At 37.5% G+C, this 26139-nt stretch overlaps 1 protein-coding gene across 1 annotated transcript in view; it reads right to left on the bottom strand.

Moving 5' to 3' along the window:
• Positions 1 to 20787, bottom strand: part of LOC134854796 (helicase ARIP4-like) — a 30795-nt gene extending 10008 nt beyond the window's left edge. Inside the window, exons 1-10 of the mRNA XM_063871154.1 lie at positions 19659 to 20787; positions 19356 to 19550; positions 14710 to 14863; positions 14386 to 14533; positions 12928 to 14175; positions 8987 to 9196; positions 8589 to 8740; positions 7831 to 8394; positions 7231 to 7444; positions 6790 to 6941 (exon numbers count right to left, since the gene is read on the bottom strand). Coding sequence (XP_063727224.1) covers positions 6790 to 6941; positions 7231 to 7444; positions 7831 to 8394; positions 8589 to 8740; positions 8987 to 9196; positions 12928 to 14175; positions 14386 to 14533; positions 14710 to 14863; positions 19356 to 19550; positions 19659 to 20673 — 4052 coding nt within the window. The 5' untranslated portion in view covers positions 20674 to 20787. The remainder of the gene's footprint in view (positions 1 to 6789; positions 6942 to 7230; positions 7445 to 7830; positions 8395 to 8588; positions 8741 to 8986; positions 9197 to 12927; positions 14176 to 14385; positions 14534 to 14709; positions 14864 to 19355; positions 19551 to 19658) is intronic.
• Positions 20788 to 26139: the final 5352 nt, after the last annotated feature.

The raw sequence follows: 26139 nt of genomic DNA, 5'->3' as shown, positions 1-26139 counted from the left end.
TGCCCCTGGCGGTGTTTTTGCTTGCCCTAATAGTTTTTGGGATCTGTGAGCTACTTTTTTTCTAGGTAGCAACTTGATTAGTGCTGAATAGAATTTTGCTCTAACTTGGTGTTCTCAAACTGTTTTGTTAGCGCTTCAGTACGGTTTTGCATCTCTTCTGTTTTATTAATTCTAGTGAGTGCATTTATAAGGTTTACCGTGATGTCCAATACTACTTCAATTAAAACATATCCTGCAAAATCGTTCGTTGGGATAATTCTGTTAAACACAAGTAACAGACTGGTGAGCGTAAATAAAAAATTTCCTGTGCCGTTTAAACGTTACTCTAATAGTTTTATTCTAATCCAATTCGGCATTTCTTGTTTGAAGACGCGAATCACTAAGTGATCATATTTTTGCGTTGCGAATTTCGGACGCTCAACACTTGCTGCGTTTTCGCATGCTATACGGTCTACATCGGCTTGTCCTAGAGCTGTGTCAGCTTGTACAACAGGTACGGGTGTTGCGTCAGGTAACGTACATTTTGGTAGCCTTTGAAGTTTTACTTGAAATTAGTCTTGACGCATTTTTTTTTGCATCAAACCGATTACATTCCAACAATATCACATGAAGCTTAAGGAAATAAGGGTTGTTAAAGCGATTTCACAGTGCTGCCAAAACGCTAACGAAGTTTTCCTGAACTATTTGCGGTAGTGATAAAACAAATTGTAAAGCCTGTTTGAGACTGCCAAACTTTGTATACTAACATTAGAATTAGGGTGAGCTAATTTAGAAATGCTTTTTTAAAAGTATCAATAATTATTTCACCATGAGCATTAATTTAAAATCAGTGTTTCAAGTAAACTTATCATACTTCAGTCGTATCAGTTGTGATTCAAAGAATGCTGTTTAACTAAAAAAAAAGGTTAGACCAACTTTTTTTGATCTCAAACTGCATTGAGATGAATGTTAATTGATTGATCTCTAAAGTCGAACCAATTAACATTGAAGTCAAAAAAAGATCTATTGGTTCGACTTTCCGTCTCGCAATGTTTCATAACAAGTCGTAAAATTTAACTAGAATCAAAATCTTAAAAATAATACGTGAGAGTTTTCAGTCAAAATCTACAATTAAGTCTATGTGTGCCAAATCAGTCTGGGACTCGTGTTTCAGTCCCAATAGCTCAATGGAAATCTTATGTTGATAAAGTTAGCTGGCGACAATGTGTTTCATTTTAAAACTATGTGTTCTGTCATTTCTATTATCATGTGTTCTTTCATGTGCTCTATTATCATGTGTTCTTATGTTATATTAGCGTTTTTTCGAGTAAACTAATGTAACTAAAATCAATTTTTTTTATTTCGGACTTTTTGCAATCGAAATCCTAAAATGTGGTTATTTGTTTATGCCATCACTTAATGTAATAGTTGTTTAACACCGCGATTTCAATTGATTTCAGGGCACAGTGGTTGCGATCATTCAGAAAACACCAGTTTCAGTAACTCAAAAAGCAGCAGTACCAATCTAACGTTTCCTCACGAAAACCCTATGAGCGAAAACACATCAAAAGCGCGGAGATGGAAACAAAACACATGTCATTCCCCACTTGAAATCACAACTTTTTCCACGAAATTGCAGATCCTTCTGTGCGCGATGCTGCATTTGGTTTGTTCAGCAAGCTTTCCCCTTCAGCTGAGAGTGTCGTCAAACTGCCTTCGCGACTGGATCGATCGTCACTTATTCGACTGGATCGGTAATCAATTGACAAATGTAACTCGAAGTAATTCAAATGAAGAGAGCGTATTTAAAATATTTACAATTGAATGAATTAACGATTCCTAATACCAGATTCTATAGAAGTCATACGAATAGAGAGAGTGAATTGAAAGATAGCCCTGTCTAATTTAAACTTAAGGTTTACGATATGCCTGAGCAAATTTGGGCTTCAGGTTTACGTGCCCGAGCAAATTTAAGCTTCGGAAAAGCGGGCTGGAAGGATGGAAACAACTGTGATAAACTTATTTAGCCTAATTGTTGTGATAAACTTATTAAATAGTTTCATATAAATGGCTCCGATCAAACGCACGAATCGAGCAAATTCAACTGCTGAACAAGATGTGTGTAAAAAATGTTCTGAGACGATTGGTGGATGGATCTTCTGCTACTCGTGTAGGAAGTGGATGCATGACAAGTGTTGTGGAATATCACCAGAACTCGTTCAACAGATCACCATGATTGACAACATTCAATACGTCTGTGGTGAGTGTCTGAAATCCAATGAACCAATCAATCAGAAAATCTTGGACAACACCTTGGATAAGGTTATTACTCCAAAGATCGAAGTTATTTTATCTAATTTTACCGATAAACTTACTGAGAAATTTACTGAAATTGCTGGTACAGTTTCGAGCTCTGCTCAAACATACGCCGCAGTTGCTTCAACTCCTACTACAGTTCCTGCAATTTCTTCTCCTGTCGATAATACTTGGACTCGTGAATTGAAAATTGATGGTATATCCGAAAACAGAGGTGATTTCAAATCGCAAACTGAATCTGATATTCACCATATTACTGCTATTTTGAATCACCTAGGTGAGGATTCTTTTGTTAAAGTTAGATCTTTCAAGCGCCTGGGAAAACGTATTGCTACCAGTACGCGCCCACGCACCTTACTTGTTGAATTTACTTCCCAATTTGACTGTGTCAAAGTTTTATCTAAAGCTTACAAACTGCAATCCTTTCAATCTCCCATTTACATTTCAAAATCTCTGTCTCCTACTGACCAAATCAAATTGCGTAAAATATTGAAACTGAGGACTGATGTTTCCACCAAAGACAACATTCCAAAGAGCGATCTCAAGATAAAAAACCTGAAACTTTACCATAATAATGTGGAAATTCCGTTACCCGAATGACTAGCGGATTTGAGGTTGTGTCTTATCAACGCTCAAAGCTTGATAACAAGTACTCAACGTCTCAAGCTACGCAACTTTCTGCTTTCTAACAACATTGATTTACTGTTTATCACCGAAACCTGGCTCTATGATGAGATAGAGAATCACGAAATCTTCCCTGCTTCTGGCTATCACGTCCTCATGCGAATTGACAGAACTTCAGGAGCACATGGAGGAGTGCTTATTGCTGTCCGTGTGAGCCTGGAACTCAGTATTTTATCATCCTTTTCTTACTCTGATTTTTGCTGTTCTATCATTATTGATTTCCATAAAGCATTTTATAGTTTCTTATTGATTTACAATCCACCTCAAACTTCATTATTCAGAGTTGATTCTTCTGTGCTTGTTGAGGCTATGTTTAACCACCGTGATGAGGTTGTAAAATGTCTCGGTCGCAAAGTTGCGAAAGACTGAGTTGTTACCGCAGTTCTCGGTGACATCAACCTTCCTGATGTCTGCTGGAGCTCACACACTGCTACTTCTGATTATTCAAACAAATTTTTGATAGCACTAGATGATCTTGACTTGCTTCAAATTGTTGATTTCAGCACCAGTTAGTTTCGGGCAATATCCTTGACTTGCTCTGCGTTTCAGATCCTCATCGATTCATAGTTTTTCGAGGTGCCACTGCTTTTTCTGATCATTATCCAGTTTTTGCGCATGTATTTGCTGCAAGTTCAATTTCACATTTTACTACAAAGCGATCTGTCACTTACTCAAAAAGTAGTCTTAATTCAGAAAGTTTCAGTCGGGCTATATCGCCCTTATACTCTATCTTGCATTCTAACTGTCATAATGAGTTCATTGACAAGTTCAACGAAACTGTTTGTCAAGCACTTGATTCTTCATGTCGTAAAATTACGGCTCGCAGAAAAGATTTTCCGTTCTATTTTTCATCTCATTCTATTCATATTGCTAATAAACTGAGAACTCTGAACAATTTGAATTGTTTTAATCGCCAATATCTGTCTCAATTAGAGAATGATTTCTCAAACTCAGTTGAACTCGATAAAACTCTGCTGATTCAACGTTTTTCGCCGAATTCTTCCAAGCATGCTTTTATGTTTCTGGACCAATTTAAATCAACTCAACCTGTCCCTACTAAACTTTTTTGGGGACGCAAACAGGTCGAGAGCGATGTTTTAATTAGTGAGACTTTCAATCAATATTTCGCTTCTGTTTATCAAGTATCTGAAAATAGTCCTTCTGCTGGTGGTAGTTTGGCTGATTCGGAAATCAAACTTTCCGAAGTTGATGTCTCCCCCAGTATTGTTGACGAGCTCCTGGCTAAATGCAAAGAGACTCGTTCTACAGATAATATACCTGCATTCATTTATAAATCCTGTCACAGCATTCTTTCTCCGCTTGTTTCTTTCCTTTTCTTATCCATTATACAATCTTGTGTTTGGCCCGATTCCCGGAAAACTGCACTCATCACTCCTGTTTTCAAATCTGGTTCTCCTTATGATATTACTAATTATCGGCCAGTTAGCATACTTCCTCCTCTTTCACTCATCTTCGAGCGTATTTTGTTTAATTATATTTACCCTCGAGTCCGATACAAAATTTCGAATGCTCAGCATGGATTCCGCAAGAAGCGTTCCACCATAACGCAAATGCTCTCATATCTAGATGAAGTATATCACACTCATGATGCCAAAATTCCTTGCGCTGCCATGTATTTCGATTTTAGCAAAGCTTTCGATTCTGTCAGGCACGACATTCTTGTACAGAAGTTTGCTGCTTTTGGTTTTGACGATATTTTTACCGCTCTTTTGATTTCTTATCTTTCAAACCGTTTTCAATGTGTTAAAGTTCGAACAAGCATTTCCACCACTTTACCAGTTACTAGTGGTGTACCTCAAGGGAGCGTACTGGGTCCTCTGCTTTTCATATTCTTTATTAACGATCTTCCTGATATATTTAATCATTCAAACTGCTTTCTTTTCGCTGATGACTCAAAATTCATTTGTAAGACAAATTGCAGTGATTTACAGTCTGATGTGGACAGTTTCACTCATTGGTGTACTCAGAATGGTCTTAAAATCAATAAAGACAAGTGCAATTTCATTATATTCAATGGAAAATTTCCTGATTGTATTTTTGTTAACAACCAACCTGTTCATTCTATTAATTTACTCAAAGACCTTGGTCTGCTTGTTAGCTCTGATCTTACTTGGTCAAACCATATTAGTAAAAAACTTCTATCGAGCAATAAAAGCTTTCATTTTATCAAACGTTCTATTCCATATCACATTCCACTTTCTGTTAAACTCATGTTCATCAATACTTGTGTTAAAAGTATTTTATTGTATGCTAGTCCTGTGTGATCTCCCTCTTTAACTATGTTAAGGAAGCTTGAGAATTTCAACAGGAAATGTCTTACCTGGGTTACAGGTCATTTACCCTATTTAAAGCAACTTTCTTTAACGAATTCGCTTCCCATATCCTTCACGCTTATATTTAACGACCTTATCCTTTTCCACAAAATGTTAAATGGCGACTCAGAACTCCCTTTTGCTGCGTATTATTATTTTAAGGTGACGACATCAAGATCCAGCACGTTGATGACAGTGAAACCCGCAAGAAGATGGTCAACCGAGACGTTCTTCACCCACAGAACAGCACGTGCCGTGAACTACATGCTGAAAACAACGGAGATCGACTTTTTCACCTCTTTGCGCCGTTTTCGCAGTACCCTCAAAGACTTCTTACTAGAGCGCTCTAAACTCTTCAATCGTGAAAACTCATGCACTTGGTTTTTGAAGTGCCGTTGCTCTTTCTGTAGATCCTAGTTTTGTTCATCTATTTATATAAATTATGCCTTATTATTAATAAGGGAATTAATTCTTTTTTTGTTTTGTTGTTGTTTGTTTGTTGTGATAGAAGTTATATTTCTCTCTGGCAATATTGTGATGGATAACAATTTTTAGATCTCTTTTTATACTGCATTTATTTTACATCCATAAATAACATTAACATCTCTGCTCGGTCATCACTTATAATTTCAATTTACATTTTTCATATTTGGTATGATTGCATAAAATATAGTAAAAACTTGAATTCTACAAGCAAGAACGCGACAAAAAGTAGCTTTAAAAAATGCAAAGAAAAAGAAAAAAGCCTCGAAGTAGTAATACTTTCCTACGTATTGGCTTCGAACCTGCAGCCTCTAGAAATGGAGTCTCACGCCCTGCCCTCTCGGGCACGACGTCTCAGCAATCGGCAACCACTAGTAAAAATAAAAGGAACTACATATGCCAATAAGATGCATGCCAATGTCATGCAGCAAAAGTGGCACAAATAGACACAATTTTGCAAGTAATAATTTGGAATAAAACTAACTGAAGGAATTAAAACATGTATTAAATTGGAAAGCATCAAGCCACATTATGTATAAACTATTGATTTCAAAAAACTGCGGGATATAGTGAGTTAGAAAATTTCTGAAATCTAGTTTTTATTATTGTTGTTGTTTGAAAAAAATAGCTTTTTCCGGTTCATTTGATGAATTAAAAAGGCATCAACTGTGTTAACTTATTAATATCGAATGTCGAAGCACATGCTATCAAAAATCCCTAAAAGTGCGACCAAAAATGGCGCCAATATTTGCTGCTCAGGTTCGAAAAAAAAAGTACGCATGTGTAATCAACGAAGATATCACGATATCACATACAGCAAGAGCTATTTCTGGCAGCTTTGTACGAAAAATTGTCAAAGGAAAAAAGTTCCCGGTTACAACATCACTTGGTCTAGCTAGTGAGAACAAGCAGAAATCCGCAGTCATTCTAAATTAAATACATTGTCATTTCTTAATTTAAAATAAACGTAGTCAATAAATTTAAGTTTGAGTACCTGAACACTCTGCAGACGGCCTGTGCGTCGTGGCATGGGTTCCAACAGACATCCATGATGACCACTCTGCTGGCAGCCACCAGGTTGATGCCCAGACATCCGGCCTTGGTGGACAGCAACATCACCCAACCACATCCACCACTGTCACAGTCCTGAATCGAAGATAGACAACCAAATCATATTGAAAAGAGTCTCAGAATGACTAGAAACACACAGTCAGCTAATCATCTTGATGAACAATATACTCACAGAGCGAACAATCAATCCATCTCAAGTAAATTTCTCAAGTTAAACTTTATATTTTATATTTCTAATGACTTGTAGATATTCACCATTACACAACCAACTTATACAAAATGGAGCCACGATTCTGAGTTCAATGGAACAAATGCAATTTAATGATATCATAATGACTGTACAGTGCTCGATTGCGTGACTTACATCGGGACTGGAGGATGGCTGCAGGGTGTTGAACTTGTTGATGATGTGGCCCCTCTCAGTGGCACTTGTCTCCCCATCCAATCGGAAGTAGTCCCTGTTGCGCTGCCAGATGCGGTTGGAGTGGGGCACCGTGCGACTGGCCAGGCTCCTCTCCACCAGAGTGAGGGTGCCCAGACTCTGGCTGAACACCAGCACCTTCTCGCCCACACTCACGCTGCAACACAAACATGTATATCATTCCAGGTACAACAAGTGTACAACAAGACGGCAGCCAAACTCCGTCTTCTAATTTTGCACGCAAAGTTTTGCGCATTTATTTTTTTCGGAAAATTTTTTGAAATGTCCACGGGTGGCACGCTAAAAATTGGCATTGCTTGAAAAAAATTGTTCCGCTCTTTTTGAATTTCAGCAATTCACGAAGTGAAACATGCTTCAAAATTTATTTGCATTTTAACCTACGTTTCATTTCATGGAACAACATTGAATTTTTTACCTCATATCATTTTCAACGCCATTTCATTTTTTACCTGGCTACCTTTTGCAAAACTAGTTAAGTGAAACAATCATGCGAGCTCCTTAACTATCAACTAATCAAGCCACCTGAGCCTGATGATTTCCATGAGGAGTAACAGTTTGGGCCCATCGTTGATATTTTCAGGCTTGTATTGACTCATCAACGACTCAGCCCACGAGTAGTCAATGAACGCCTTCTTCCCACTTCCTCCCCCGCCGCCCCCACTAAGCATAGCTTCCTGTTCTTTCATGGCCTTGTAGAGCACATCTGGGTGGTTCCACACTTTACACAGAGTTCCAAATGCTCGAATTGGGTTCAGACTGGGCGGCTCCGTTGCTTCTCCTACTGATGACACCTTGCTGTGCACGGATATGTTAGACGCAAGTCTTTTTTGGTTGTGAACGCCTGCCAGCTCTTGCATTGGAAACTGCGTGGAATTTGAGCCCGCGTTTTTTACTTGCTGTGTCACTCCATGTTGTTCACCTGATGGGCGTTTGATGTGGCCCAGATACCGACTGTAGAGCTCCTTCTGAATGGGACTCATGCGTACGAGGATGATGAACTCTGTCTTCTTTGGGAGTGCCTTGATCAGCACCGAGTGACTCCTCCGAAGTACGAACCCGCGCAGCAGAGATGTCAACACATGCGACCTAGTACAAATTTTCTTTCTCCCTTTGAACAAATAAAGCAATTGCCATAAAATTACAAAGAAAATCGTTGTCGATTTAGTTTGAGCCCCGAAAATGACTGGGCCTAATGAAATGAAAATATATCGGAGCCCAAAAAAGTACCGTTCGAAGTAAAATTGTATTGGAAAGGGAAAATATGATGTATGTTGACGTACCTGTATTTCATGAGTTTGATGTCTTGTGGTGTGCTGTCCACACACTGTCCGTTTGAGATGGGTCTTTCGAACATGTTGCAGAACTCCTGCCGAGTGCCCAGATAGTTGGGACGCACAAAATCCACCATGCACCAGTACTCCACCAGATTGTTCTGCGCCAAAGCAACCGTATTTTTATTCACAAGTTAATTGTCATTTTTCTGAGATTAACACGAATCAGAAAAAAACGTTGGTTCAAAACAACATGTCAATTTATATATTTTTTAAACCTGTTAAAACTATTGACCGTCGGACATGAAGTGACATAAATTTTATAAGTTGAAAACTTACATTCGCCTCAATTGCAATAAATGTAAGCGAGAATCATAAAATTATATTTCGATTTCTTTTAAATTTACCTGTAGCGGATACCCAGTGAGCACAACTCTGCGTCTTGTGTGTATGGCATTGAGACTCTTGGCTATGGCCGAATCACAGTTCTTGATTCTATGGCCCTCGTCACAGATGACCACCTCAGGCCCACTCAGCAACTGCTGCTGCAGGCGGTCAACCAACTCTGTATCCTTCATACTTTCTTCCTCCACTTCTTTTCTAGTTCTGAGATCACCCTGAAATTAAATGCACTTTGAAAACCCATCATTTAAAAGGGGGCGAAGCTGAACTTTGCGCCAACTCCGATTTAATGGAAAGCTATGCTCCATAGAAACAATTAATTATCGGTCATTGATAACTATTCTGATTCAAAGTTTATCATTGCTTTAGTGAAATTCCAAATGAAAGCAACTATAGAGCCTTTTGCAAAACTTTTGTTATCGTTTGTAAACGGATTAAATGACATTACCTAAGTTTTGCAAAAGGCTTCATAATTTCTGTTATTTGGAATCACAAAAAAAAACTTACACCAGCAAAATTAATCCAAAAAATGTTCCACCGGTACAAGTTCCCAAAAGCATTCTCAGAACCTAAATATAGCCAACAGACAGTTGCAGAAGTGTAAAGGTAACCGAAAAAATGTGTAAGACAGTTGTGGAAGAATCGAACACTTGCAGAAGTGTATATGAAACAAAAAAAATGATCACTACGGTTATTGACACTTAACAAGTTACAATTCGTGGCAAGCAGCTATTTGCTGTGCAAATACCACAAAGTTTGGACCACATTCATTAAAAAAACTTTAAAAAATGCGATTCATGACGAAAGAAATTACACGAAAGCTAAGAAAGTTAGACAAAATGAACTACAGTTCTCTGCAAAAAATAAACATAGCCAACTGAAAGTTGGAAAAGAGTAATGAACGCAAGGAAACGCAAAAAAAAAGAATTTTTTTTTAAAACGTTTACTTTCGAATGTCTATAAAAAAATACTTGAAGCTCTTTGAATTTCACAAACAAGCTAAGATTGATGCTTTTTAAATAGAGTTGACCCAAAATAAAATATTTGATCAATAGGTTAAAGTTTTATTTCGCCGGGAAATCTGACAACTAAATTCCATTTTCGAAAATAAAAGTCGATCACGTTTTTCAAGACATTTATATTTTTGCTGTTTGACAGTGAAGTTTGCCAGAACGAGTTATACGACGTTTTTCATGAACAAACTTTAGGACTTTTCCTGAAAAAAAAACTATTTTCTAGTCTTTTAGCTTAATAACCGAATCTTAATAGTTTAACAGATTATCAATTGCATTCGAAACAAAACGACATGTCCAGTAAAAACTGTCAGCTCGTGAACTAAAACGAAACTATAACTATATATTTAAATAATCTATTTGAGTCCAAGAGCTCTATCACAGGGAGGGGGGAGCTTTCGGTTCCATGCACTTAATGAGTTGCTAGGAGGCCACTTGGAGTTCTGTCACAGGGAGGGGGAGCTTTTGGTTCCATGTACTTATTGAGTTGCCTGGGCCACTTGGAGTTCTATTACAGGGAGGGGGAGCTTTCGGTTCCATACACTTATTGAGTTGCCTGGGGGACTCTTGGAGTTCTATCACAGGGAGGGGGAGCTTTCGGTTCCATGCACTTATTGAGTTGCCTGGGGGCCACTTGGAGTTCTATCACAGGGAGGGGGATCTTTTAGTTCCCTGTACTTATTGAGTTGCCTGGGGGCCACTTGGAGTTCTATCACAGGGAGGGGGAGCTTTCAGTTCCATGCACTTATTGAGTTGCCTGGGGGCCACTTGGAGTTCTATCACAGGGAGGGGGATCTTTTGGTTCCATGTACTTATTGAGTTGCCTGGGGGCCACTTGGAGTTCTGTCACAGGGAGGGGGAGCTTTTGGTTCCATGTACTTATTGAGTTGCCTGGGGGCCACTTGGAGTTCTATCACAGGGAGGGGGAGCTTTCGGTTCCATGCACTTATTCAGTTGCCTGGGGGCCACTTGGAGTTCTATCACAGGGAGGGGGAGCTTTCGGTTCCATGCACTTATTGAGTTGCCTGGGGGCCACTGTTCGTTCGGCAGGCTTCCTTCTGTTTGTATTCAAATCAATTTAAGTTTTATATTTTAATCAATTCAACTTTTTTGAATTTTTGCAGTTCTTTTTTTGATTTTTTCAAAAACTGTTTATTGCCAAAGAAACGTCAAAAACTAGTGTTCCTTGAGTAAAACTTAGTTTTTCACGACTTCAAAAAATTACTTATTATAACTTGTACCCAGATATTCGCTTGCGTTCCTCGCTTGGCTCAGAATTTGAATACAGGGTTTTCTCGAAACACTGAGAAGCCTTTTTAAAACGTTTAAGGTCGCGCCATCGCGACTGATAGCGCTTTAATATGATGAATTACTCGACCCATTCTTGTGATTAATTATGATACCCGATTTTACGTGAAAAAAAAGTAGAAATTAAAAAAACTGGTACACATCGGAAGATGAAGTTCCTCCCCTCATTAAGTCGTCGGAACAATTATGTCAGCACTTGAACAAACAAAAAAATTGTAGGTATTCATTGTCGAAACCAACGTGGCAAATCAGTCGACAAAAAGGAGAAGAGCTATATGGCTTGATAGCTCAACTATTCTGAGAATCCGCAGAATGTGTCTCAGGTTTTTCTCCAAACAATGTCAATTTGAAAAAAGCAATAAAAACAATTGCGAAATTGTAGTTAAGCAAGAATAAGCTTTTGTAAACGGCTTAAAATAACCATAAATAAGCCTGCTCGCTGGCTTTTGTCGCTTGAGTTCGACGAAAAAAAATTAGTGTGGTTCGAATCCTGATTGAAAGGACTTTAATATGATATATCACTCAATCCAGTCCAATGGTCATTTGTGGTACCTGATTTTGCGAGGGAAACAAAAAGAAAAAAAACTAAAACACTTATTAAAAACTAATTTTCAATGGTCGGAACAATGACCAAAAAAAATTGAAGACAATAATGGACATTTAACAAATCGAGTTGGTAAAATTACAACCAACATAAAAAACAATCGTTGAATCGGTCGGATATTCAAAACGCTAACGTGCTCAAAAAATGTCTGTTATTGCAAAAAATAATCCATTGAGTCAAGGATCCAGATGAATCTTGCGAACAAAGTTATTTACGGGAAAACGTCTGGTACCGGATTGCAATACCCTAGCTTATCGCAAGGGTAACTATCGCAAGGGTGATAAAAATATTCGTCGCACAGAAAAAGATCAAAGAAGTTGTCCACAACTTGATGAGATGACTGGAAATAAAAAAAAGAGACAGCTGGAGAATTGCCAAGGAGACCGAAAAAATTATCGACAATTTTGATCGAAAAAATCACAAAAGAAAAAATATATATCACCTGAAAAAGAAAAAAACGAAAAACTAACAAAAACACGACCCATGTAATTGGCTGCAATACGTTCATTGACACTTGAAAACAAACTAATTTTTATCTAACACGGCTGAAATGACATAAATAAAACTTACCACTCTTTGGTGTTTATTTTTTTTTGTACATGAATGATGCAAAAATCACAAATCCGAAGTTTTTTTGTAATTGCCCCGGCCGAAGATATCCTTTTTATCTTGAGCCTTGCTTCCATGGAGGAGCAACAACTCACAGACAGTTCCATGACAATATACCCAATTCCAATCTACCCTATACCATTCTACCGCATGCTAATCTAACCTATGTTCCAATTTAGCCTATGCCAATCTACCCTGTTCTATAAACTGTTCAATTAGTCAGACATAACTAAGCTGACGATCTCGGTTTAAGGTCACCACTCAGCGGCAATAATCGGCTCAAATTTTTGTAGACAGTCCTACCATAAGTCGACAATCTCGCAACAGGTTGATGCGACTGCCGCGGTCATTTTTTTGTTGTTACTATGCCGTCTTAATTAGCCATAGGTCAGATTCGCGCCGGCAGACATACCTGCGTGTAATTCGCGTGGTTTTCATGTTTGTGTGAAGCTGTAGCAGTGGGATAAGTGCTGGCATTTCTGGGAGTCCTGGCGAGTGCAGCGGCACTGAGTCGGGAGAGCAGTCGGAACATCTCGTAGCCCATTAGCAGCACTCCTCCCTTCGAGTGCCACTTGTTCACCACTTCCAATCTGTCTCTGTTATTCTTGCAGTCATCACTCAGTCTATAGACTGTGAACTCACTACTCGCACGCTTCCCATTCTCCTCACTTGATGCATCCTCTGAGTTCTTGTCATTTTGCACACTTTCCGTTTCTTTATTCTCAGCGTCATCAGCTATCACATTATCCATTCCAGCAATTGGCTCATTCTGAGAATCTGACTGTTCACTAGGTCTAAGCTCTTCCGCTTTAAAGTTAACTGTTTGCCGTAACTCTTGATTATTTGAGAAGTCTGGAGCATTATGACCGCCAAATCCGGTTTTCTGAGAGTTTTGTTGTGGAGGCTCAATTTTCACGTGTTCCTTGTTTTTAAGTATTGCATCATATTGGTCTTCATCAAATATTTCTTTAGTGCTATTCTCTCGGCCTGTCAGAGGAGAACATGAAAAGTTCATGTCATGGCTTATTCCAGGCTTCATTTCCGTTCCGGCACAGCTGACTTGGCCAGGGGTTGATACCAACGCACCCGTTTCAATATTCCTACTCATCTGTGAACTGATAGCATTAAGTCCATCACTTCTCGGCATAGCTAGTGGCAGAGATGAGAACAGGTCTTCAAAGTCCGGCAAACAGTCCAGCGAAGTGTCTCCCACTTCTGTTGTTAATATATTATCAGCATCAATGTCAAGATCTGGTAACAAATTTGAATCGAAAACAATTGCAGGTTCAATTGCGTTGCCGACTGATTTAGTTTGACTCTCGGAGTGATTTTCACTTCGAGGTTCGAAATATAGTTGCTGCATTTGGGCTTCTATTGAGGCAAAAGTAAAAGTCTGACCCTGCAGTGGGAAGTCAAACTCGATATCTGTCCAATCATCGCACATGTTAGTCAGCACATGGACTATTTGTTCGTCTTCATGTGAAGGAGGCGCAGAAATGACTTTGTTGACGATTGCCTCGAATCTGTTCACGAGCTGCTGCTTTGTGTCTATGACTGCCTGTTTGCGTGCATCTTGCTGTTGTTTCGCTGACTCACTTCGGAAGACATTCAGATCGAACACATCACAGTTGGTCCAATGAGAAAATTCACTCACCCAATTCTAAACACATATCAAAGTGAATAAAACGTTTTACAATTAATAATCCGAACCTCAGCCAATCAGGTATTCAACTTTCGTTTTCCCGCCACTAGTAAGACTGATATAAAATATAAGAATTCGTCATATCCGATGGACTTTAAAATGGAGTTGAAACAAAGCGGCAGAATCAGAATGTGGTGACACTTCGGAAATGATGAACGAAAGAAGCACCTGTATGGTGTTGATGGGTACAATGACGAGTATGCGTTTGCAAATGTGGTTTGTGAGTAGGAGGTGGGAAAAGGCTACCACCTGGAGTGTCTTTCCCAGTCCCATCGAGTGGCCCAGTATACAACCGAAGCCAGCACTCTCCCTGAATCTAAACACATACCAAATTCAGAACTATTTCCAATGCTTGGCTACTTAGTTAATTTAATTTGCTGAGGCGAGAAATATGTAAAAATCGATATGAACAAGCAGATTATCCGTTTACTACCTTAGTCTCGTCAAAACCAAAAAATGAGTTGAAATACGAATTCAACTAAAAAATAATACCTGGATAGGTTTTCGACTACGTTTGCATAGAGGAACCGGATGCCCTGGATCTGGTGTGGTTTCACTGTCCTAGATATCTCCCGAGAGAGACAAATGTCCGGGTCCTCGGAAGAATGGCCCACATTCACGAGAATCCTGTTCTGACTCACGATCCCTATCGACCAAATTTGTTTATAATTCCAACAGTTTGTATTCACATTTAAAGTTTCGCTAGATTTTTAAGCAAACCATACGACCAAATACGACGATATTACTTCACGAACTTTGCTTGCTCAATTCGCTTACAAGCTTATAAGCTAAGTTAACTTTTGCTTGAAAGTGAAAAAAATTAACGCGTGGCGGGCGATAGAAAAGTTAGAAAAGAAACGATTGAAAATTTAGCAAGGGAACGATAGAAAGTTTGGCAAAGGAACGATAGAAAGGTTAGCAACTGTAACAATTGCCAAGTGTTCAAGTTATTAAATGAAATAACCGGTAAAAATACAAAAAGCAGTGCTGTTGAAGGCTTGCGCGTTAATGGTTCAAATGTCGTTGAACAGGGAGCATTTTCGAAAGCGTTCAAAGAGTTCTTCACTTCAGCAGGATCGAATCTAGCAGATTAATTTGCAAAATCTGAGCTAAACATCAAAATCTTTAGTGCTTCGCAATCAATGTATCTGTATTGCTGCACTTCTATGAGGTAAAAAATGCATTGAACAGACGTAAGCCAAAACAATCAGATGTTGATGAATAAAGCAATAATTTCTTGAGGGTGGCCTCCTGTCTCATCGCGCCCCATCTAACTTTTATTATAAATCTATCCTTCGAATCTGGCTCTTTTTATCTGAAAATTCAGATAAAGTTTTATACTGTTTCTGTTTTATACTCCAATATTCTGTTTTATACCCATTCATAAAACGGATAGCACGCTAGATTTAAATAATTACCGACCCATTTCTCTGCTGAACAATTGCAGCAAAAGTTTCATCTTTGACGAAGGAGGTTCCTGTTTGATATTTTTCAATTTTTTATAATGATGCGTGACGTAATGGTTAATTTCAAAAATTTGACTTTGCCCAGAACCTTAGTTATTCCTCTACTACAATAAGTGAGAATAAAGAAAAATTTTCAGATTTCGAAATTTTCACAAAGACAACTATCTGTTGCAAAAAATTCAGAAGTAGCCGCTTCTGCGGGAAAAAATTAGCGCAACCGCTTCTTTCGATTGCAACTTTCATCATCTCAAAAAAGGGCTCAAAAACTTGACTTTTCGGTATCCCTAAACTTTCACTTGTTTGAAGACCAAAAAAGATTAGTGGGCGTAGCAAAGTTTAACGGTGAGCTTCCAACAACCCGTTGTGTCGTCGATTAAACCTATGATTACAGATTTGACAGGATAGTTATCGAGAAAATTCCAAAAAACGTACATGTCCGAGAATCAGATTTGGCATGTGATATCAGATTTGGCAGGATATTTATCGACGAAAATTCAAAAAAACGTTTAACAAACCAGAAAATTGTTATGTCCGACGACTATAGTTTTGTTGAAAAAGATTGGTCGTCGCCGCTTATACAGAAGAGATTCTTTCAACCTGTAATTTCGATTCAACCCAAAAACCCAAGTTTCGCAGACAAGTTCGAGAAAAGTCGAAAATGTTACAAAACTGTCAAAACATCAAAACTTTGACTTTTCCAAGAGCCATAAATTTGTGTCAAAAGCAAGTGGGCGTAGTAGCGTATACAAAGGAGCTTTCCACAACCCGTTCTTAGGGTTGAACACAGAATCTCAGACATGGGAGGACGAAAACTTTGTTAAAAAAACTGAATTGCCGCTAATGCATAACCTCATATCTCCATGATTTAGGCACTCTTTTTTAATGAATACCCTTTTTTGAAAATTTTTGAGCTGACAAGTTGAGCCGAAAAAAAACTGGTTTTGTAAAAGACTTGAAATTTTCAAGTTCCCCCTGAAACTACCCAAAAGTAACTAGAACCCACCAGGTAGTTAAATTTTAATTTTCAGAAAATTGAGCATGTCATCTGCGTAGCATGTCAAGTGATTTGAAAGATTTTGTTAAACCAGTTGTTAACCCGAAAAAAAGCCCGCATTCCGATTTGAAAACGCTCGATAAGCGCGAGCGTTAAAAGATCATGTAATCACGAACCTTCAATTATTTGGAAAAATTCAATCTAATTTAATAAAAGCAATTAGGACTTCCAGAAAAAGATGCAATTATTGATGCTTAACCGAAGCGTTGAGACTCAGTTCTAAAAAAAACAATAGGTAGTTTCTTTTTTGATTTAAGAAAAGCATTCGATACTCTCGATCATAGAAATTTGCTGATTAAATTGGAGCTCTATAGAATCAGAGGTGTTAGTCTTAAATGATAAAGGAGCTATCAATCTGATACGTTCCAATGCGTTGAGATAAGTAATGAAAAATCCTACCGGCTTTCTATAAACCAAAGTTCCTGTGCTGGGTCCACTCCTTTTTCTTTTATACATTAATGATGACTCGCGTACCAAAAAATTAGGAGGCACTTCTGTTTGCAGATAAAAACATAATTGTATCCATTCAGACTCCAAGTGACTTTTATTTAGATTTGTTGGAGCTCCATGCTTGGTTAGTCTCAAATAAATTAACCAAAAAGCAGTTAAAACTTCTGACAAATTTTATTCACAATACTGAAGCTTTCAATAATGATGCTGTTTCTTCCAAAGTATCGTGTGCGTATCATAGTGGACAACAAGTTACATTTCCATGTCATATTGCCAAAATGAGATTGAGCGGTATTGATTTAACATAAGAATGCAAGATATTGTCAGTCCATGAACTGTTCGTCTTATAAAATCAACAATTTGCAATCTGATAATTTTTTGAATCAGATTTTTGCCGACAAATATCCTTTAATACTCAAAAACTTTGTGGTAAGATTCCCAAAACCCAATGTGCTTTAGTAAAATGACATCTGCATCGCTGTAGAATCGTGGATCAAAGCTTCTTAATATTTTATGCGAGAACTGTTTATTGCCTGCTAAAATTAAGCAAACGAGCAGTCGTCAAAATTTAATTTTTGTACACAAACTGAACACGGAGGCGAAGCTTAGCTTTGCACAACTTGCGATACACAAAGCCTCCGACTCATTAAAAATTAAAACAAAATGCCAAAAAAGATAACCCGAAATTTTCAACTATTTGTTTCAAACTTAAACTCGTTTTGATGATAACCTGTGACCGAGCACAACAGCCAGAATTGAACTAGCTTGAAAAACTTCGAAATGCGCTACAAAATAGTCAGTTGAAAAAACAGACAGAAGCCAAAAGATTTTCTTCTAAGTTAAGTTGAAAAAAATACTTGAAAATAGAAGGTGAAAAAGTTCGAAAAACTGCAGCTACAGAAACTTCATGGTTATATCGGATGAGGTTCATAACAGCCTTGAAAAAGTGGAATTACTTCACCAAGCGGCAATAAATTTAGGGTCGAAGCCTGTTGAGCCAAAAACAAAACTGTTGTCATTAAACATTTCATGGGTTTTACGACCCATCATACTGAAGCACATAACCCTTTACGAATACATTTTGCCCTTAAAATTACGCAATATAAATTGACTAGGCCGAAATAAAAAATCTGTTGAAATATTTTTAAAAAAGATATAAATATACGCAAAATCGGTAAATTTACAACTTACTGAACTTTCAGTTATAGTAAAATAAAAACTGTTATAATTGGAATAAAACCATTTTAAAAAGTAGGCCAATAGCAACCCTGCCAGATTTTTAAAAATGATTTTCAAAAAACGAGGGAAAATGAATCGACAGAAACTCATGAATGAATCGACAAAAAACCACGAACCCGGAAAAAACTTCGAGTATTTTTTTTGAAAAATTAATTTCAACCGGAAACAGCCTTTACCTAGATACTAGTTAAAGGATAGAAGTTTTATGTGAATTTCAAGGAAGTGGGCATGTTAGAATTGATATTTTCCATTTCTACTAAGATGACTAATCTGTGAACAAAATTGTTTATGGGGAAAAAGTCTAGTACCCGATTGCAATACCCTTGCTCATCGCAAGGGTAAAAAGAATTTTTGTAGGAAATGCCAAGCTTTGTCTCTTTATAATTTTTATATTTGATAATTAGTTTTGATTATTTAGGTTAGCTTTGATTAATTGACACTTATTAAGGCGCAGTCGGGAAGCTAAAGTAGGGCTGCGAATTTAAGCTGAAAATTTGACCGTCTAGATCCTTGTGGATTTCGAGAAATTGCTGCTTTTACGATTTTTCAGAAAAAAATTTGATGCAAAAAAACTAAGTAAAATATATTTCTTTGTTGGTCTTATTCTTTTTCATATGCACTTAATGGAATGCAACTGACTTGTTTTTGGCCAGCTATCTGGTCTCTAGGTTTGGTTTTAAGTCTGAATTTTGTTCTTTTTCTACGTAAAAGAATTATATATTGATACATAAGTTTTCGTATTTGTATATTTTTATTAAACCAGTTAAAATCTTGAAGTAATGACATGATTATCTTGAGAGTAGGCTCAAACTGGGCATTTTCAAGTGCCTTTCGCCTATCCTTTCCATTGTTATACCGAGTAAACTGTTCACAAATTTGCTGAATACTACATGGAGAAATAAATTCTTCTCTTTTTTAAAGACAATTACCTGGCGAGTTTGAGTTGGACTGATCAGCCTCTCCATTTGGCTCCCCTCCGTCTCCGCCTTCGTACTCTGCGTCTGTCTCTCCCTCGTAATCCTCCCCCGCACCGGTCAGCTGGGAAGAGGGCAGATGGGGCTGACTTGTTCGCTTCTCACTGATACATATAATATCGTCTTCGTCGGAGGAAAAACTCTCACCGTCTAAAATACCAATAACTTGATCATTAAAAAACTTGTCATATAGTCGCTCTGGGCAGACACGAAATAAACAATGAATAAATGAACTTTTCTAAAGGACAATAAACTTACGAATGATCTGATTTGATCCAGCAGACAGATTGTCACTACTATCATCATCTTCATCACTCAGAAGAACAACCAGTTCATTTGCCACGTTTTTGCCGCTGATTCCACTTTTACCTTTAACAGTAGGCTTTTCAGTTTCCTGCGCTTTTATTACATCTATAGTTTGATCACGTGGGCTTGTATTTTTGAGTTCATCGTCTTCTAACTCGCAATTCATTTCTTCCGACAACAGCTGACTCCCAGCGTCGTTTTCTCCTACCACAATCCCTAATCTCTTCATGCGTTCTTCTTCCTCTTTCAGTGCTCGGAGGGTATCCGAATTCAGGTCACTACTCTGCATTACGTTCCTGATATTCCTTCTTGTAACACCTCCACCGCTCCTCGACTTTTTACAACGTTCTTTTTCATCATCCCTGATTTTATCCACTCTTGATCGTTTTCTTCTCTTTTCCAGCAGTTTTTCTCGTTTGCTCAAAACAGACTCATTTTTCAAACCAATCGAGCCTCTGCTACGTTTTAAATCTGTTCTAGAACCACTATGTTGCTCCACTAAATCTTTTCTATCCGAATCGGGAAATTTAACTCTAGCCTCCTCTATTCCATCTAAAGCTAAGATTGATGTTTCCACCAGCTGATTCGATTTTGCTCGCTGGTCATTTCCTCCCATGTCTTCGTTTTCTGAGACACTCGCTGCTCCTTCCGTGTCTTCGTCAGATTCTTCAGCCCCGCTTCTGACGTCATCGGAGTCCAAATCGACGTCACTGTACAGATCAAAGTCATCTTCGCTCATATTTTCTTCTTTGCTGTGGTCGTTCATTGACTGATCATAATCAGTTACTTTAATCTGAGCTTCTGAATTATTAGTAGCTATATTTAATCTGGCATCTTCTTTCTTGTTTAAATCTAAACTACTGTCTCTAACATTTAAGTCGTTGCCTGCTATACTATCTATTCTATTTGCCGAATTGACTGTCTGTTCGCTGACATCTTGCTGTCTTGCATTCTTTTCCGGTTGCATCACTCCTCGCAAGTTCTACCCGCATCAATATTGGACAGTTTTATTATTACAGAAAGAAACCAGATCCTCCTTTGCACCATCTGTCAGTCCACTCATTCCAGAATATTTCCATGAAAACCTTAGAGAAACAAACAAATGACCGAGCTAATATCGATTGATTGAGAAAAAGTAATTCATCAAAACTGAAACCTATAGAAACTCCAATAAATCAAATACACCCATGTCCTGAATACTGAAAAGCCAGTTTAGTTTAAACAGTTAAATGATACAAATTAATCTTTTCACCTGTCGCTAAGAATATTATCCGTTTTTCTTGTTACTACTAACAGGTGACTAATTAATAAACAACTAACAGATTATTTAACTCAATTTTAGGTATCTCAAAGAATATTCAAAATTGATTGCGTTTAGTATCGTATTGAAGCACTTTCAGTCGTTATTTGGATTCCAGCACTGATTTGATAGACAGAACGATAGGAAGAAGTAAAGAAAGAAGTAAAGAAAGAAAGAACGAAAGGAAGAAAAAAAATTATTTCCTAAGCCCACATTTCAATGCTATAATAATTCAACCAATGAGACGATGAAAGGAGAAAGGATGGACAACGAGACCGTTAGGTCCTGTAACGTCTACCCTTATTGAATTATTAAATCTTCTTAGAAAAAAACGATAATAAAAAAATCGAACCTGAATTCTCGAAATTTTTCAGATCGTGTTTATAGGCAAAAAAATTAATTGATCAACACAAACTGATTATTGCTATGAAGGAACGAGTTGTTGAAGAGGTAATAAAAAAAATGCAGAAAAAAACACAAATTTTGTTTCTTTTTCTGTGTTTTTCATTTTGGTTCCGTATAACGCTGATTTCTTGTATATAAAGATTAATCTGAAACGGTACAAGCATATCTGCACTCTAAATACTTAAGTCAAATGGGAAAAAAAAATCTTTTTATTTTAAAAATCGAAAAATGGCCACATCTCCTTAACTAGAAGCTTCTGAGGCCTCAAATTTTACCAGGTAAAATGCTGAATAAAATAGCATGCTTGGTAGTATTTAACCACTCACGACTGTTCAAAAAGAAAAATATATAGGTTAACGACAAATTTCAATAAGTCATCATTTTGCAATAAATACAGATTTTTCACTTTATGATAGAAGACGTTAATTTCTTATTCTTACAAATTCTAAATGTTTTCAGGAACAAATTTTCCGATCTTAGTTATCGAAGAGTTTACAAATACGATATCGAATAGAAACACGCTCAATCTTATTCTTACATAGTGGTTCTACAAGCAACTTGAATGTCCATTTCCTTGTTTGTTTTTGGTTTGTATCGAAAGAGAACAGGTTGTTCAGGAAGTCATTTAAAGTAAACTTTTGATTGAACGCAGTACAAACTTAAGCAGTTATTAACCATAAAATTTGAACACAGATAATTGTATTTCAGAAAGATGTCATTGCAGTTCTCACTTCGCTTACGAAAAAAAAAACATAAATTTAATATATTTTTTGCAGAAGAAACCAACACTCGACTGAGCTTTGACAACAACGGCCGTAAATCAGAACACCATATTTAATTATTGCAACAACATTGCTTCTGTAGTATTCTATCAATTGATACACTTTTTAGACTGTTGTATATCAAACAAAAAAAATTCGCCAGTATCATAAGAAAATTAAAAGAATCAAGCATGAACAACCATAATCAATTGAAAAGGGAGGGAGAAAACAAACAGAATTTTTCATGCCTACTACTTCGAATACTAGTTGGTTGTATATTAGAAAAAAATTGAAACAGACTAATAATTACATTTTTTAATGCAAAGAATCAATCACCAATTCGCAAAACAATCAAGAAAAGATCAGAGTGAAAGGAATTAACCCTTAATTGAAGCACACAAGCATTTTTTCAAAATGAAAGGGGTTGGAGGTAAAAGGAGATGGATAGAGCGGCTGTATCTGATTATAATACTAGCATATGCAAGAAAAGGCCGGAAAACTTGAATACATCAACTTTTTTCAGTTTTTATTGTGGTGAGTACTTTGATATGACAGCCAACCGGCAAAATCTCAAGGCAAACATCTCTAAGCAAGTTACTTTTTAATACTCAGCTTTCTAACTTATTTTTTTCACAACCTCGAACTTTCAAAGAAACTCAGATATTTTAACATCACCCGAAAATTAATAATATCTTAATTAGCAAAGAACAAGTGGAAGCCGCATTTGAGAAATGATGCATCGGGTAAGCGAGGGGTCCTGACGGTTTATGAAATTTACCTCTCAAAAAACTTGTTGATTACTTAGTTCTTTTGAAACTTGTCTTCAATGCAATCGTAGATAAACATATCTACCCTAACTTATGGAAAACTAGTAACATTATACCCCTGTTTAACCATGGAGATAACAAGAAATTTCCAAGTATCGTCTCATCTCTTTTCTGGCGTGCACATCAAAAGCCCTTGAAACATGAATTTTTGATAAACTATACAGAGAAATTGGGCTTAACATCTACAAAGATCAGAATGGCTTCACGAAATATAAACCTACAATGACACAAATGATCCTATACTTGAGGGAAATGTATGACAATTTCAAGCTTCCAATGCTCACGGCTCTCTACCTCGTTTTTGAAAAAGCGATCGACAAAGTTGGCCATGAGAAAATCATGGAAAAGCTACAAAACAATGGAGTTGCTACCTTAGATTACGAAAACAGAGGGCAAACCAGGGCTTGATGACACTTGAATATCAAACAATGTAAAACTCTGAAGCTGAAAGAAAACGTAAGTGTCCCGCTATATGGAAGAACAATCGAACAAGCAGAGAATGAAAAAGACCTGGAAACCAAAGGACAAGTGGAAGCCACATTTGCGAAATGATGTATCGGGTAAGCGACTTCCTGGTCAGCAAACGCTGCAAAGTTTGAAGATGTGAGAGAGTATTTTAAGAATATCTTTTAACATGAAACGAAACATCACTAACAGTTTTGGCACGCCAAAAAAAAATTCTATAGAAACTAAATTGACCCAATCATTGCATACGGTGCAATTTTGTAAAAGGCCAAAAAATCAGACTTAAGGATGATCGACAACAATAAGTCACAGGCTTCAAAGTAAATCATAGGCAATAAAAGTTTGGAGGTTAAAAAAACTTCCATTTTTGCCACTATCCTTATTACATGAAATGCATATTCAAGTTCTTATAATGTTTGTAGTCGACATAATTAAAGGCAGATACAACATCGAGAGGGAACCCTTCGTTCAAACCCACTGCAATTGGAACAAACAACGAGAGCGCAAATGAAATTTTTTAAAACGCGAAACTTGTCCAAGCTCGAATACGAAGTGCCTTCCCATTTCAATTGTCGGAAAACATTTATCATTACCCACAATAGTTCCAGAATATCCCTGTAACTTTTGTGAAAAAAAGAAGAACTAGTTGCTGCGGAAGTGGCACAAAACGTTGTGACCATGATGACTCAAGAAAAGGAATTCATTTTTAAAGAAAACGGCCAACAAACCACTGGAAAAAATTTAATGAACTCCCGAAAAACTGAAAAAAAATGAATTTTTTTAAGAAACTTTCGAACTTCGGAGAAAAATATGTCAAGCTGAAGCTCCCTTAACTTCATGAACATTTAGCGAGTAACAATTTTTTCATAAAACTAGCTCAATTAGAATAAAAAACGGACCAATAAGGAAATCGAAACATTTAATCCACTTTCGCGCAGTTACTGCTTTCGTAACTGGAGAGCATAATTTACCTTACTTCTACCATAAGAAAAAACATTTGATTTTAACAGGAACTCAACATTTAAACCTCAAAACGTCAAAAAAGCAAATTTGGCAAGAAAACGAGCAAAAAATGAACCCGACTAATATGTTCTTTGACGCTTTAACAAAATCTGTACATATCGAAAACAAATCCAATAACAAGCAACTAACTCAGGCGAAAAACTGCAAGAATGAGAGGTGAATAGGTAACATTGCGCATAAAAAACTTTAAAAGTGTAGCAGAACAAAGTGAGGAGGCCAGCCTCCCATCAATTTTTTTTTCTAATTTAGTCAAAATTGAAAATATTCAGACCAAAATTTTTCGACATTGTCATGAGGCGACTTTTGTACCTCGTATTCGCATTCTATGTGTGTTCAAACTGTTCATGCATTTTAAATTATGATTCACTATGTCATATGTCTTTCATCCATATCTAAACGGTCGCAGCGTGGTGCTGTTGTCTTGCGTTTAGCCAGTTGCGCGATATCCTTAACAAGATAGTCCTATTCTAAACTGAGTCCCTATTTTAAACCTCTACCTATTCACCATCAGTAGTCTATTCAAAGTTGTGTATCTATCTATACTATTCATAATCTACCTATCTATGATACTGATTAAGTTACTATTAACTTTCAACCCTTCAGTCTTAAGTCAGTACTGGGTGGGTTATCTCATGGGTTAAATGAATTTTTCTTGGCCGTGGGCCTCACAGACAACATTATGCCGAACGATGTTTTTACACCTCCGTCGAAACCGGAGACACCAGCAGCTATAGAAGACGCAGTAGCCCGAGACGGCTGTAAGGAGAACTGACGAATGGAACGCAGAGCGTCGACGAAAAGGCCCACGTATTGGCCAGCATTGGTTTTACCATGAGGCAGCTGCTCGCCTCAAATGCCGATTAATCTTTTCCCTGGGTAATGAAGGAAAGCGACGTTTTACAGACTTCCATCAACACCTCAACCTTAATGTGTGCTCTTTCAAAGACTTCCATGATGCGTGTGAAGCATTATTCCAAACTGCTCGCGATTATACGGTAGAACGGATCAAACTGTATAATACGATATTTATGCTAGAAACCGATTCTTTTTTCTCCCTTTTTTGCGCGACTAACTGCTCAAGCGGCATTATGCAATTGGCCTCAGGACCATGAACGTGACACTATAAAAGATTTATTCATCGGACGAGTTCGCGATGTAGAAGTACAGCGCCAACTAATCAAGGCTAGGGAAACCCTTGACAATACGCTGAAGCTAGCGTTGGAATGTGAGAAGGGAGCGAGTACCTCGGCACCATTCCAAAAATTATTGCCCCATAATCATCAGCAAAAAGGTATAAGGGGCGGCACTACGGTCACTACGATATTCGGCCAATCACAATCGTGCATTAAAAATAATGCTTCTTTTGACTCGCCGCTAGAGGGCGACGAGTCGCTCAATTTCTCTCGCGCAATCAAGTTGCAGTATGCAAATTAAATCCTTTCTTAGCTGGCCACTAGAGGGGTTGAATTATTCTGCGTGAGATACTGAACAACGCCAAAAAATCATTGTCTCCGACCTGATCATCTATCTTTCAATTGCTCTCAAATTATTCTTATTAACCTTAAATGAAAGATCCAATGAATACTTCCACTAACTCGATCAACCTACTCGATTATACCCTCGGGTAGAACAACCTTCAAAAGTTTGTCGAG

This window comes from Symsagittifera roscoffensis, chromosome 9, assembly GCF_963678635.1.
Source record: "Symsagittifera roscoffensis chromosome 9, txSymRosc1.1, whole genome shotgun sequence".
In the NCBI taxonomy this organism is placed as follows: domain Eukaryota; kingdom Metazoa; phylum Xenacoelomorpha; order Acoela; family Convolutidae; genus Symsagittifera; species Symsagittifera roscoffensis.
This window is presented reverse-complemented; position numbering and strand designations above follow the sequence as displayed.